The 16,295-nt window shown below is 36.7% G+C and overlaps 1 protein-coding gene across 1 annotated transcript in view; it reads left to right on the top strand.

The window, feature by feature from the left end:
• The window catches only part of TLL1 (tolloid like 1), a 124,555-nt gene that overhangs the window by 74,816 nt on the left and 33,444 nt on the right, over nucleotides 1–16,295 (top strand). The window contains exons 8-12 of the mRNA XM_009904561.2: nucleotides 725–849; nucleotides 7,583–7,698; nucleotides 12,807–12,909; nucleotides 14,300–14,416; nucleotides 15,285–15,430. Coding sequence (XP_009902863.1) covers nucleotides 725–849; nucleotides 7,583–7,698; nucleotides 12,807–12,909; nucleotides 14,300–14,416; nucleotides 15,285–15,430 — 607 coding nt within the window. The remainder of the gene's footprint in view (nucleotides 1–724; nucleotides 850–7,582; nucleotides 7,699–12,806; nucleotides 12,910–14,299; nucleotides 14,417–15,284; nucleotides 15,431–16,295) is intronic.

Below are 16,295 nucleotides of genomic sequence, written 5' to 3' on the forward strand. Positions count from 1 at the left end.
AAAATATTTTGTATCACATCTGGGAAATTTTGTATAAAAGTGCAGATTTGGAACAAATGTGCTTCGCTATTACATGCGTTTTTTTAGGGTGAGTGTTAAAAGCAGATACGGTAAGTTCATATACTTTACTGAGAAGCAAGCAGAGGCTGGCAAATAAGCATTTCTCTTTCAAAAGCAGCAGCAGCTAGAGTAGAATTAGGTGTATGATATAGAACACCCAACAGAAGAATGCAACAGAAGAATGATTAACAAGTGTGCCTGACTTAACCTGCTCTTACTTGTGTAAGTCAGACTTTGTTAGAAATAGTAACTTTGTGATTAAAAATGTTGTGAATGGGCCCAATTTATGTGTTTTAATATAAGTTCATAATTAATTTTTTTCAGTGTATGAAGAACTTAACAGTAGTGCCTTTTTCCTATGAAGTCTTAATAGTAGTGAGAAATTTCCCTCCTTCTGTCTAGCAGGAATACAAAAACTGATATATGTTTACTGATGTACTGAAAGAAGATTCTTTTTTGCTAACTTTGCACAAAGTTTGTCAGCTTGAGGAATCTTTATGACGTGTTCTCTGTATTTAAAGTTCTGCATTTTACCCTCTTATTTATACCAAATGTCAATTCTAGATTTACAAACTAGCATTATACAAACATAAAACTCAGACAGTTTTATGACAGACACCTGATAGGGGTTTTTGGGGTCTATTTTTATTTTTATTTTTTTTAGGGGCATGTTTCTGGATACCATTCTCCCTTCCCGTGATGATAATGGTATACGACCTGCCATTGGCCAGCGTACTCGTCTAAGTAAAGGAGATATTGCACAGGCAAGGAAGCTGTATAGATGTCCAGGTATTGCACCACAAACAAACAAACCTACCTATGAGCAACCATTTGACTTGTTCAGGAGGAATGATACATTTTTTGAGTCAGCTGCTCAGTAGTCTATTTCCATGTTGGCAACTGACATAGGCAGTTCAAGAACTGAATCATTAAAAAATGCAAAATGAAATGCAGAACACTTTAGGACAGATAAACTGTATGAAAAATAGCTTAGCTCCATGCATGATATCTCAGTCCTCTTATTCCTTTGCTGTTCAATCACTAGACAAGAAGGGGGAAAAAAAAAGGGGGGGTGTATGGAAGTTCAGTGTAATTTCTGGTTTATATATTGACTGAAGTCCTTTTTGATTTGAATTCAGGTGGAGTGCAAAGGGAACAAATTAAATTAGTGCAATCAGCTTTGAACACATTACTTTTTTGTTGTTGTTGTTAATATGACAAATAAGCCAGGACAACTAAGTTGTCAACTCTTTTACGGATTAAGTGGTTAGAACTTAAGACAAAATTTCCACAGTTTTAACAGAGAGATTTGATATTTGAGTATCTTCTGCCTGATTCTAGCATCTATTATTTTAATGCATATCAATATTTTATTGCAAAATAGTGTTGAGTGAGAGTTCCTGTCTGTGTCAGTGACATCACTGGCAAGACTGGTGAAACACTGACACAACACTGTGGCTCTTGTTCTCTAGTGCTAGTTCTTTGCTAAGTTCTGGCTGAGTTGTAGACATCTTAAAACAATAGGTTTTACTTTCCTTGCTGTAGTCATGGCTGATACCAGTTTTACCTTTGGTGTCAACCAAAGCATTTCAGAAGTGCCATCTCTCAGCGAGAATTTGCCAGCAATGTTCTTGTTGGAGGCTAGACATACCAGCTCTGGGCCTCAAGTTTTCACATCCGTCCTGCTCCTCATGGGAGTAACTGTTTTGAGAAGGACTAAGAGGAATCAGGACTGAAGTAATGGAGCTGCTTCAAATTTTTATCAGCAACAGTGTGATCTGCTGAAGATCTGGGGCATCTGATGTGCATTTGATGTACACTGTACAGCTGAAGTATGCTTTTCATTTGTGCTGTAAGTACACTGAATTGTAATCTTCTATGTACTGAGAACACATGCAGTGCCTCTGGGCCTACCAGAGGAGAAGCCACTTTAACATATTTTCTTTAACAGCTGTTCCTTTTGGAATAATTATTTCTCTTTCCTTTTGGTACAAAAAGGACTTGAATAACAACGGCATTATTTCTAATAAGGTTCTTCTTGGCAGCATTATTGCTGATAAGAGTATAGAGAGACTAAGAGTTCCTTGACCACAGAGAATACATATATTATAATAAAACACAAATTTTGGAGACCAGAATAACCTATAGAATTAGAATCACTGTGAAAGTAGTGGGTATTTTAAGATCACATTGACTTAAAAAATAATCATGAAGTACAGCCTATACTACTCAGTGTATATATTATTTAACATGCACTTCAGTCAAATGAAAAAGATGCTATGTGCTTTTGGAGCTAATGTTCAAATAATTATTCAGATAAAATGTCTTTTTCATATAATTGATAAAAATCATAGAATCATAGAATCAATCAGGTTAGAAAAGATGTCAATGATCATCAGTTCCAACCTGTCACCCAAGACCTCATGACTACTAAACCATGGCTTCAAGAATAGAATTCTATTCTATTCTATTCTATTCTAAACCATGGCTTCAAGTGCCAAGTCCAATCACTTTTTGAGCACCTCCAGGGATGGGGACTCCACCGCCTCCCTGGGCAGCACATTCCAATGGCTAACAACTCTCTCTGTGAAGACCTTTCTCCTCACCTCAAGCCTAAACTTCCCCTGGTGCAGTTTGAGACTGTGTCCTCTTGTTCTGGTGCTGATTGCCTGGGAGAAGAGACCAACTCCCACCTGGCTACAACCACCCTTCAGGTAGTTGTAGAGAGCAATAAGGTCTCCCCTGAGCTCTTCTCCAGGCTAAACAACCCCAGCTCCCTCAGCCTCTCCTCACAGGGCTTGTGCTCGAGGCCTCTTACCAGCCTCGTTGCCCTTCTCTGAATATGTTCAAGAGTCTCAATGTCCTTCTTAAATTGAGGGGCCCAGACTGGACACAGTACTCAAGGTGTGGCCTAACCAGTGCAGGGTCACAATGACTTCCCTGCTCCTTCTGGCCACACTATTTCTGTAGCAGGCCAGGATGCCATTGGCCTTCTTGGCCATCTGTGTAATGATGAGTTATAATTTATTTAAATGTTATGAAAATCTTGTTGAAAGTTGGTTTCACAGTATTTTAAAACCGTGGTTGTTCATCAGTAGCATGCACTTTAAAAGTAAGCTATTTTTTGCAGCACTGGTGAACGTGGGTCAGAGGGGTAATAAAAAGGAACAGTACTTGCAGGATCATGCTCCTTTTCTGGCACTTCAACAAACTGCAATAAAAGACTTTTGTTTTCTAGCTTTACTTGTATGAGCCAGTCCATTAAAGAAAGTGAATTTTAAGAGAGAGGAAAGGACATAAGGATTTTCTACAAATTAAAAATAATATACTATTTAACATGTTATTTTTCTTAGTTAATATTTTTAATATAAGCTGTGTAACTGAAGTAACACAACACAAATGCAAACATCCAATAAAGAAAGGAACTCTCTGAAAGTTTCACAGTACTTGTGATACAATAAACTTACCAGCAAATAGTGAGACTGAAAAGTCAGACAGTAAGTTTTTGGCTTTATGAAAATAATCTTGTGATCCTTATAGTATATGGCAGTCTCTGACACTGTTGTTTTTGGAGGCATGCTACATTTCCTATTTCAAACAAAAGATGTTAATCATGATGTCTGCTTATGATAAACAGCAGTGAATATTTTGAACATTAACAAACTCTGCATGGTTTCATGTGTTCATTTTTGTTGCTGTAAATGAAATGCAATGAAAGTGCAGAAAGCAGCAACTTAAATAAAATTTCCAGAGTTCTGGTTATTACTGTAAGCAGTTTCTGCTCCCAGAAGCCAACTGTGTTTCCTGGGGCCTGTGAATATGAAGTTGAGCTCAGGGCTGCTGGAAAATGCAGCTGATCTTTGCACAGTCAGGCAGCTGAGCCTTCCAGGTTATTTTAGTTACTCATGATATTCAGGGTCATTATTCAGGAAAGAGCTTAGTAACAGAGAAACAGTTTCGAGCTTTGAAAAGCCAAGGACTGAGATTTGATAACCTGTCATTCATCAGCTGAGTAAGTGCTAGGACTCAACAATCTAGCAACAGCAAAATTGGTAGTTTGTGGGGTTTTTTTGTACTTAGGATTTTGGTCAAAGGAAACCATAACTGCTGATACGGCTCTGTTGTATTTTAATACTCGGTTACATTGTTACATGACAGAATAATGAGGAGAAAGCGAGGAACTAAGCTGAGGATCCTTCCTCTGCCAATCTCATTTTGGCATTTGAGAACTGATATTGAACATCAAGGCTGAATTACAACAGTTTTCAAATTAATGGAGTAATAGAATATGTTTTCTTCTACTAAAATTCAAACACAGGTCTACTTTATTATATAGAAATTTTTAGGTGATTTAAAATTCATACCAAGTTTTATAGGAGAAAGAGAATAAGAAAGGGAAGTGGTGGAGAAGGGTCCTTTGACAGAAAGAGAGGACAAGAAGAAAGTGGGTAGAGTGATGGGATGGGAACTGAGGCTGAGACTAGCAGGAGAGGCCTGGTCAGAGGAAGAGAATATGGATGGAAGATCAGCAATTTAATTGCCATGGCCTGCAATAGTAGGTGTGGAAGACAATTCATGAAGGATACCTGTCCTTGCTGTTTTCTGTGCTGTTATTGCTGTTCTTCAGGCTTAACTAGCTCCCATCTCTATTAAATTAGAAAACCGTGACCACCTAGAAGTCAGCCTTTATTTGCTACATAGAGAAGATAAAGGTTTTTAGATTAAGATAACTTCTTTCTAAAGGGGAATCAAGTCAACAATAAGACACTGCATTGTAATAAACTGGTTTAAGTTTATTAGTTTAACAAGTACAATCAGCAAGATATAATTTTAGGGTTCTGTGACACCTTTATATGCCATAAATGTATAGTTATGCAGACGGAAGTCTAAGTAAAAAGTATTTAAGATCTCAAGTCTCTTCGGAAAAGGTTAAACTTACCTTAGCTGTATATGACAGTTTGTATTTGTTAGTGCTGTGTCGACAAAGGACACTTGGTTCTCTATGTGTCCTGGAGGATCTGGGCTTCATCCTTTGCAGATTTCATTGTAATCCTTAATGGAACTTGACCCTGTGCATAGGCCAGCCTGGAGAGGTGTTGTACACAGGCTGTGTAATTTGAACACTGGCACAGAGTTCACTGACAGAAGCTGATTTGTATAAGCATGTAATCTGCCTGCTGCCTGCACCCATTACAAGAAGAAGCAAAGAAATAGTTTCCCTTTATTTACCACAGAAAAGTTTAGCAAAAGTCTGTCTCAAGCCATAAAACAGACAGGAGTTTGTTTTTTTTTTAAATTTTTTGTTTATAGTGTGTGCATGGGGAGAGCTAAAGTGGCATTTCTGCAAGTGATCTAGCCTAGTTAAATTGATATAAGGTGTGATGTTTGAGAAGGGAGAAAAAAAGCATCAGAGAAAACACTGACAATGTTAATTATTAACAGTGGACTAAAAATATACAAATGCTCTGTAAAGCAGAGATGTATAAGATTGAAGCTGAAATTAATTTCTTGTGTCATGAAATATACCAGGACTGTTTCTGAGGAAATTTAAATAAGTGGCACTTACCGCTCATTTTCTTTCTGCATTTCATTCCCCAAATCAGTTCCATTACTAATGGACAGTTACATGGTAAAATGTTTATAGTATACCATTTTATAAGCTTAAGCACAAATACTATAGTTGCCACATTTCAATTCAGAGAAAATGTTTATATTCTCTCTAGTGATAGAATTTTGTTTTAATTACTATGTATCCCTTTCTCAGGAAGTTATTTTTGAATGAGAAATGCCCAAATACCACCCTGTCTACAGCAGTTCTGGAAGCCAGCCCGGAACTCATATCCCATAGATAATTAATTCAGCTATTGATTGGTATAAGATGTTCTTAGAGTTTGCTTGAGTAACCAGGAATTCTAAATTAAGTGTAAATATGGTGAAAAAAACACATAACATCTCCCTTTTTTTAGCTTTGCTTTCCTCTACACCTGTGAAAGAATATTGTTTTACTCTTGGCCTTCTCTTTCGTATGCGTAGTAAGCTATGATACAGTTCGCAAGCTTTGGGGGAACCCAGTACAGTACTCTGCAATTTATTTAAGTTGTGCATTCATTACTATGGTAAAAATAAATTGTGGTTAATTATGGATATAGCCTTTTCACTAAAAAGGCTTTGTACAGAAATAATTATTTAGCACTGAATACCTTTTTTGAATGTGTCATCTACTGTGACTGCCTGATATTTCTTAAAGATAAAACTGCATTTGTTAAGTGAGGGGAGGAAAATAATTTATTATTGTTTTCCTGTTTAATTCCAAAGGACATGATGATGGTGACTTTAGCCATTACTTTTTTTGGGGGGGGGGGACTGCACCAATATTTCTTTTATTCCCTCATCACAATAACCATTTCAGTGTCAGAGAACATACTTAATATCTTGAATGTAATTTATGTCTGACAGTACAGTGTAGCTGTCCAATTACATCCTGGACATTTTTAACAAGCTAGCCTTTACAGCTGTGTCATCTGTCTTTATAATAAACAATCTCTTCCATTGTCCCTTTTTATTTAAAAAATTTCCATATAATTTATAAATCGTTGAGATTTTGATGACACAGTAGTTCACCTGCTGGCTGTGGCAGCACTGTAATTTGAAAACACTGCAGATCTGATTACACTGTCAGTCATAGGATAATATTCTCAAATTCACATCTCTCAAACCACATCTGCAAAACTGGTGGGTGAAACAACTTGATTAAGGTCATAAAAGATGACTGACTGAAGTGTTACACCCTATCAGAATCAGTTTTAGTGCTCAAGCATGGCATAAGCTTCCAATGCTGTATTTTAGTGTGAACAGGAATTATTAGTCAACCAGCAGCTAGTAGTTGATTGACAGGTGAGATATGGACTCTAAAATCTTCAATAGTAAGGAATATAAAAAACTTTGGTCTTTTAGAACTTTACATTTGCTTTACTTTTTTGCTCATACCTCAAAAATCACTATTTCAAGAGATTTTGTTGAATGGAGGATTTATTTTTCTATCCCAAAATAAATGAGTTTAGGTCAGATCAGTGTCTCACGTGGGTGAAGGATGACATTAAATGAAATCACTGATGAAATTCCAGTGTGGTGCCAATTGTGCGGTGGCAGCTTTTGTTTCACTTTTGTTTTAATTCTTAAAGGACATGCCTAAGGGTGTGGTGCTTTTTTAACTGAAGTAAAATAATGTGTATAATTTTGCAGTTGACTGACAGCAATAACATTTTAAGACTGCTGTAATTTTGGTTATGTCAGCAGACAGCACATAAGCGAGAAAGTTCATGGAACAGAAACATCCTCTGTAAAATGGAATGGATGTCAGACTGGTTTACAATCATTATTTTGAATAAATTGTAAAATAACTAGTCTGTTTTCCATTCTGCATCTACAGTGGATTAAATGAATTCTGAATAGATATCAGAAAGATGCATTTTTCTCTGGTGAGTGCAACTTTATATTTTTACTGTATTCTGGTTTTTTTCAGCCTGTGGAGAAACACTGCAAGAATCTGCTGGCAACTTTTCTTCTCCAGGATTTCCAAACGGTTATCCTTCCTACACACACTGCATATGGAGAATCTCTGTGACTCCAGGGGAGAAGGTACTTTAACAATCCCTCAGCTAAACACAGATGCTGTTTTCAGAATAAAATGTTGTATTTCTTTAACTTTTCAATAAGTTTAAAGCTTGCATAATAATTGAAAATAGTGATATGCCATAAAAAATGCGACCATTAACTATGTGCTATTGACTTGACTTTGGTCTGTGGCATTAGAGCTGCATCATCTGTTTGGTGGCTGTCCATGTGAAATGAAGACATGAATTTGATCTGCTACATTTGCATCATGAAATCACTTCAAAACTGGCTTTCAATCCAGTTGGTGGTTCAGTGTAAATGTGGAAGAGTTGGTTCAGGCTCCTGAATGCTCTCTTCTCCATCACAGGCTTGGATGAGCTGGCTGAGCTATGTGGGCTGATAGCTAGGCTCTGCCTAAGAAAGCTCTTAGTACGCTGAATTAGATATTTCTAAAGTGAAACCATAACATGGGGTAAAGGAAGTGTCATTGTAAGTGTTCTCTGGTATTGGTTCTATTGCTTATAGTTTTACATGAAACCGAGCACCAGTTTTAGGGGGAGACATGAGGAAAAAGAAATTGGCTTGGTGAGAGCAGTTTGGGGATTGAATTGTGCTATCCTGGTGAAAGCAAAAGTTGTTATTCTTGTGTACACTTTCAAAACATGCTAGCTGAATCTTGTTTTGAATTATTGGCTCAGATATTGGCCTGACTCAAAATAAATAAGGATAGGGGGTGTGATGGGAAGTTTTACCCAAGACAGAATCTTTGGGGAAAGTGAAATTATGCAAGTTTCTTTATAAGAAGCAGTGGACTATATTAAGCAGCCGAATACAGCCTAAAGACTAGAATATAGACCCTAGCACCTACCTCCATACTGAAGAGTCCGAAGTGGAAAACCCAGCGTTTGCCCACAGATATTTCAGTCGCTTTTGTCAGTGGTCTCCTACTACATATTGGACATAGTTTTCTCCTAGTTCATGTATTTTGTGCTTCTTTCAGGCCAGGGTCCTGGTAGACCCTAAGAATATATGTCCATGGTGTGCTAATAGTTCCTAAGGAGCTGTAAGAGCATTTGCCACTGTGGGGGATGAAAGCAAAGTAATTTGGAAAGCGTTTGTTCTCCTCTGGGCAAGAGCCAGAGACAGGAGGAAAAATAAACACACTCTGTGCTGGGAGGACATGGGTAGCTCTGCAGGTTGTCAGGGAAAAACAAATGAAAACAGATGAATAAGAGGAGGTTTGCGCAAAAGATGCAAATTAATCTAGAGAGGTAATTTTATGGCTCCACTGTGCTGCTTCTCAGACAGTGCTGTGATAAGAACAAAAATTGATATCTGTTCCTCAGTTAAAAAATATTGTAGTGTTCATCCACAATTATTACTAGCTTTTGAAAACAATATTAATATAGGAGTTAGAAAATTATTATGCTGAAGTTTTCATCGTACTCTCCAACTTTTTGTACACCTATTTGTAGACTTCAGTGCCATTGCCATATGTCTTGAGACTGTAACCATCACTGGAGCTGTATTATGGCGTACAAAAGCTTAATACAGAAATGCCCCTGTCTTCAAGTCAGCATGTAAGAAGACCAGTTCCCTTCCCATCTTATCCCTTGCCCCAAATGGGGTAAAAAGACTAAACAGAATTTTCTATCTGAAATTTGATGTGACCAGTTGTGTCTGTAGAGTACTGTTCTGACCTCCAGCTCTTACAGTCATCCATATAGTTCAGCAAGAGCAAAGTAAATGATATTTGTGTTAACGTGTTCTGTCAGTGCTGTTCCCACAAGTTGTTGTCCATCTTGAAATAAAGGACTCTATTTGCACCAACTACCTCATATGAATAGAAAATAGCAGAAATGAAGTCTCAGTCTTAAGAGATGCATATATCGTGGTACCTTCAGGAATGTTGTCTAGAAATTAGAGTATGTATAAGTCCATCACATCATGTTATGAAACATAAGTGAGCACTTCAGTCACTTAAAAATAGGTGACAATCCGTGAAAAGGCATCAGGGATTGTGTAGCTCTTGTCTCTTATTTATTGGAATTTAATGCTATGCTTTTTGAGTATAGTTTAAAGGACTTCTATCCATGCTCTCCATGAGTACAGGCACTTCCATTCTTTGATGGCACTGAATGTTGTGAGGGATGGGGCTGCAGTGGTATACACTAGCTGCAGCATTCCTTTTATTGATAGGCATCATAAATTGTCAGACCAATCTAAAATGTGCACATCCCTATTACTAAAACAAGGCAGTTCATTCACCTTTTACTTTCTCTTGAGATTTAAGACTATATAGTAAACAACTATACACAGTATATATACACATGAAAAAATCCCTGGGGGCGGATGATGTTAGTGATATTGCATGTTCTCTGCCAGGGTGAACCCTGCCTTCTGGTGTGCAGAAATGTTGTTGGCATAGAGAGTTGCAGTTGTGCCAGTGTTTTTTTTAATCTGCCTTTTTTTATATCGTGTTGCAGTTTTCCTTAGTGTTTTGTATGAATGGTAAAACAGGACAGATAAATCCTTGGTTGATGTGGGCAAAAAAAAATGCCTCCTACAGAAAACATACTTAATACTACCTGGTGTTTGCGATATATTTTGTTCTTTCTCATCCCAGGCAGTAGGAGGTATGAAAAATATTCTGTGAAGCTGAAGCAGCACAATAGAATCTGATATGTAATCAATAATTCCTTAATTGTGGTGACAAATACCCATTGATTGTTTTTCCTATGGAGACTTTCAGCCAGCCTGTCCCCTTGAACAAACCATGCCTTGTCTAAAGCTCTAATACTTTGCAGAATTGCAAATCAGAATCTTAAATGTATTTACAGTTGCTTGGTTCCCAACCAGGAATCATGCTGTGACATATTGCGGGTTCTGCCTATGTACAGCTAATGAGTTCTGGTCAATGTTAAGGAATTGCTGTATCATCAAATATCTTGGCACGTCAGAGTGAGGAAGGTCTGTGAAGGTTATTTCATATAGTTTCAAAGACAGAGGCCATTGAGGAGGATCATTAAATTTTAATGATTACCATCCAGATAACGCCATTTTAAGACAATGACATGATCACATCTAAGTAAAACCATTTTTCCCCCCAAACTATTCTAGTAATTATGGTTTGGAAAAGGCAAATTTCTGATAATGTCTCTGACATCCTCAGAGATAGATTCAAATAGCACTGGGAAAAGTAATAAAAATCTGAAGCAGAGGAAAACATTTGAACGATTGCACTTTTAGCAAGTTCTGCATATTTCTCATGGAGAGTAACATGGTAAATAGATGATTTTGGAATTTTGATAATAATTGGCCATTTTTCTTGTACGTATCACATTAGGAGTGACTGAATAGTACAGGCAAAATGCCCTGTGGGTTAGACATCTGGGGAAAGGTACATGTAAGGTAGAAGAAGTTAAAGGATGTAACATTGGCAAAAGCAAGGTGGGGAGTTGTGAGGTTGCCTTTTGAGAAGGAACAGCATAGTAAGTCTGCATCCAGGAAACTGGGAAATTGAAACAGGAGGTGCTGCAGTTAGAGTAGAAGGAGCATTAAAGCACATTAATGGAGAGAAGCACAGTAACCTAGTGAATGCTGTCTGAGGATCAGCTAATGCTTTGGGACGTGCCATTTATAGGCAAACAGTACACTGATCAGGAAAATTAGTAGTATGGCATTGAAAGATTTCTGTCAATTTCCTCAGTAACACTAGGAAGAAAACATTCTTGTTTTGTGAAATTAAAAATTGAAATAATTCTCCACCAAGGCACTGGTGAAAAACTGAGAAGGGAAAATTGAGAGCTGTCTGATGAGTACATCTCAGTAGCTCTGCCTCTGTGGTATAATACTGTACTCTCTTGTGTTTGGAGAGATACATGATGCCTTCAGAGGACATGGAAGTAAACTATAGCATCTGACTATCTGTTCCAGTTATGTTATATTTCCTTCTTGTAGCTGGACTGAGGGTAAATTCCTCTCCTTTCAACTGTCAACAGCAGCTTCATAGGCTGCCATAGGAGGTATACATTTGCAGTGTGAGGTATCTGCTACTATACAGAAATTGATTGTAATTGCAGGTTTCATGTGTAAGTTCCTAGGATCAAAGTTAAAAATAAAACCACTTTTATGCTCATATGCTCATAAAGAAGATTTTCAGTTAAGTTGAGATATGTACTAATCTACACTGAGGAACCGATTATACATCTTAACGAAATGAAAGGGTGCAAATTGGAAGTGATTTTATAATACAAAATAGAAATTATTTTTATTTTCTTGTTTAGACTTATCCCTGAAATTGCAGGACACAATGCTGAGGATGTCCCAGTCAGTTAAAGTCCAAACTGTAGCTCTTCTGAAATCTTGTTATTTGGGTGGAGTCCTATTTTTGTGTTAAAAGTGTAAGTTTATGGCAATTTAGGATCAGTATTTCTAAACCAAAGTGAGATAATGTAATTGTTTAGAGTAGTCCTGATACTAAGTGTTGAAAATAAGCCTGTTTACAGCTGTGCTAAGTAAAATTGGAAGTCTTAAGTGTAAAGTTCCATAAATGCACAGAACTCAGATTTCTGTATAAAAAGCTTTAATATTGTTTCCTTAAGCGTGATTAAGGTTCTGTGTACCATTGTTTTACTGATACTGCTTTCAACATTACTGTCCACCACTGTCAAAATTTAACTTGTCTGAAAGTAAATCATCCTCTCAAAACAGTAGTAGAAGGAAATACAAATCAAAATAAAATGACAGGTTTTTAATATTTATTTTTTTCACAGCTCTCAGTGCTGCTTATAGTCAGAATGGAAGAGGAATTAGCAGGGGAGTTATCAAATAACATACTTAAAATTACATTAGCACATTATTTTACCCTATTAGTATTGTCAAATGTTTATTTCTTAGTGAAAAGCTCGCTGTCAGCAGTTAAATGTTAGTAGTCTGTCTTCAATATGCTTACATATGTAAGACTAAATAAGAAACATTTAGTGTTCTCAAACAGCTTTTCCTATAAGAAATAACTGAAGAGAGGTTAATAAGCGTCTAAGTAGTTGGAATCCCGCTACATGTGACTATTCTGGCTTTACTTCTGCCACTAACCACACATGATTTAATTAGATGTTCCCCTCTGATTGCAGATTGTTTTAAACTTCACCACTATGGACCTTTACAAGAGCAGTCTCTGTTGGTATGACTATATTGAAGTAAGAGATGGCTACTGGAGAAAATCACCTCTGCTCGGTATGCAACTGTTGAATGCTGTGCTCACCAAAGTTACTGTACTCAGTGACTTCATTGGATTTGCTTGCTCTTGAACCAACAACGAACCTCTTGGGTTTTAGGTGTCTAGAATGTATCCAAATTTGGGTGGGAAAAAAAAATCTCCAAATAGCCCCAAGGAAATAATTTATTTGACTTGAAGCCTCAAGCCTTCCTTTCATCACAGGTAGCTGCATGTGTGGAAAGGTGGAAGTTGCAAAACTTTTTGCTTTGCTTATGGATATTGATATGTGAAGTTGATGTAATTCACAGGAATAGGGAAATAGTATACAAACACTAGACAAATCTGTAGAGCATGTGATGGGAAACTCATAGTGCATGTTATGAGCACATGCACTCTTGAGAACACCCACTGTGGAATTGTATTTACGAGCTCTGTTCCTGTACTTCAAAAAATATGAATAGATTACTTCTGTTTCTAATTTGCATGTCTTTCTCTGCTCTTGCAGAGAAAAGACATGCAAAGCAATAATGAGTTAAGTCTCTGAGTTGCAACTAAGAAGCAGGAAGCTGCAACCATCCTTTTCTTAATTCAGAGGGTTGTTGGGAAGATTTCACACCCCAAAATGCCACTGCCTAATTGAGATGCTCCATTTGCCATCCTGTGATCTTCTCTGACTGGAACTGGGGATTTCAGAACATGAACATCTCCAACTTCTTGGGTCAGTTTTGTTGTTGTTTTTAGAGTGAAGACTGAAACTGTTTGTTAGCATCCTAACAATCACATTTTTAAAACAGCACAAAAGAAAGAAAACGAAGCAAATACAGAGGGCAGCTTTATAACAGTAGTATCTACATTCGTGGTCTTGAAAAGAAAGGAAAGAAGAAACAATTAAGACGAGGCTCTAATTACTTCTTTCTTCTGTTCCCTTCTCTGTCATCTAGACAAAAATTTTGCTTACCTAGGCTGAATTTAGGAGGGTAATACAGTCTAGGGTTATTTGGGTATTAGGTTTTAAATTCCTTTGTTTATTAGACACAATGAGTAGTACTACTGTGACCTAGATTACATTGCTCTCTTAATACTCACTTTCCCCTTCCAAAATGCCCAGTTTTGTATGTGTAGAAATAATCTGTAACAACAGTTTTCTTACTTAATTCACCCAAGGCTTTATATTTAGACTTGTGAATCTAACTGCATTGAAAAAAAAAAAAAGTACTGAAAACTTTATGTAATAAAACCTTTGTGGGTCCTGCTCTGTAGTAACACATGTGCTTAACCATGAACATGTGAATAGTTCCAGAGTTGGTTATGCTACTCCTGTTTATAATGTTAAACACTTGTCTAAATGTTTGCTGCATTTGGCTTCAGAGGAAGCAGAAAATGCAGTTACTGGTTGCATGTTTTTAGGCAGGTTTTGCGGTGACAAATTGCCAGAAGTCCTTGCATCCTCTGACAGCAGGATGTGGATTGAGTTCCGCAGCAGCAGCAATTGGGTTGGGAAAGGTTTTGCAGCAGTTTATGAAGGTAAGCCTCTTACAGCATTAAAAATGACTTCATTATTGAGGGAAGATATTAAGTGCATACCTTTGGATAGTAAAAATAACCCCAAACAACAAACAACCAAACAAAAAACTGCAGCCTAAATGTCAGCAATAACCTGGTATGAAATGAGTATTTTATTATTAAAATAGACACTAGGTGTTAACTCACTAGAGGACACCATTTGAAACTCTTCCTGTGATCAGCTTTCTGATGACTTCTTTTCCAGAGGCATTTTATATCAGTTGTTTAACTAACTAAATGTTCATGTTCTAGCGTGTGGAAAGATGTCTTTGAGTACTTTCTGTTTATTCTTAAGAAAATCTGACAAGTAATTCCAGAGCATATGGAAGATTTAACAGAGACAATCCCCACACACTGAGTATATTAGCAAGTCAACATTCTCCTCTTTCCTTAAATATTGAATTTATGGTAGTAAACTGTATTATTTAACTGATATCACAGATGTTTACATGATTATCATCAGCATAGGCCCTGAAAACTGTATAATATTTTAATGAAAATATTCTGGTTCCTTGAAGTGAAAAGATGTGGGTTAAAATGCATAGATCATTATAAAAGATGGTATTTGTATCTTACTTATCTCTTTCTAAAGATTTGTAAGTATTCATAAATAATGTTTATGAAATAGATTTTAAAGATTAACAAAAAGGTAAAAAGCAATAATTTTGACATTTTGAGCTATTAGAAAAGATGAATTATATTAGTCCTTGGTAGAATAGTCTGGAATAAACTTAGTCCTAGCTTTAAAAAGGGGGGCATAAAATGTCAGTTTGGGCATGGGGAACAGAAAATGTTATTACTGACAAAAAGAATTTTATGCTTTTATCAGCCATCTGTGGAGGTGAAATTCACAAAAACGAAGGCCAGATCCAGTCTCCCAATTATCCTGATGACTACAGACCAATGAAGGAATGTGTGTGGAAAATAACAGTGTCAGAAAACTACAATGTAGGATTAACCTTTCAAGCATTTGAGGTAAGGCCTTTTGACTGATCTTAGAAGAGATTCTAGTAGATAAATGGCAATGACATTTAAGACAACCCTCATTAAACCTGTGAAGGGTGTTAATAATTCTCTGCGAAAAAGAAGCTCTATGAAACCTTCCTTTCTGGAGGAAATTTTCAAGAGGGTAAATGGTTTTTCATGTTTTCATTGATATTTGAATTGGAATGTTTAAATTACTGACAGCAGTCACAGTTTAGCAAACCCATAAGCCTGTTCAGCAAGGCTGCTTTAATATTCTGTTAAATCATCAGGATTTTTTTATCTTTGCTAAATCTTATTGTTAAAAAGGAATGTCTCTGGAAAGAAAGCATGGTAGATTTTGGCTTCTGTTTTGAGATGAAAAAAAAAAAAAAGCCTACTTAAATTCAGTTTGCCAACCTATATTTAGGGAGGAAAGAAAAAAGCCATGGTGAGTCATACTTGCGTGTCTAGTGTGCATCTCTCTCTGTGTAAGATTGCTAAACAGTGGTAAACTATTGTATAATAAAGGAAAATAATGCCATGCACTATCTTCATGCATGCACAATGCACTGGCTTGAAGTTTGTAGATAGATTTTGTAACATACTTTGAGTTCACTTGTCTTACCTGAATATGCTTCAAGCAGTAACAACATGAAGGACACTTTTTTTTTTTTTCAAACTCTAAATTTTTTGGCTTTATGGTGCACATAGATAAAAAACACAGGTATAGTAAATACAGATAAAACTCCCAATCTGTAAAGTTCAGGGGTATGGCACGTATTTGCTATGACTGATGAAATGTCAGCATGAGATAACAAGGCTTTGGCACTTTATCAGTATTTATGAAGATAAGCAATGGAAATTGTAATAATTG

This window comes from Dryobates pubescens, chromosome 1, assembly GCF_014839835.1.
Source record: "Dryobates pubescens isolate bDryPub1 chromosome 1, bDryPub1.pri, whole genome shotgun sequence".
Classification (NCBI taxonomy): domain Eukaryota; kingdom Metazoa; phylum Chordata; class Aves; order Piciformes; family Picidae; genus Dryobates; species Dryobates pubescens.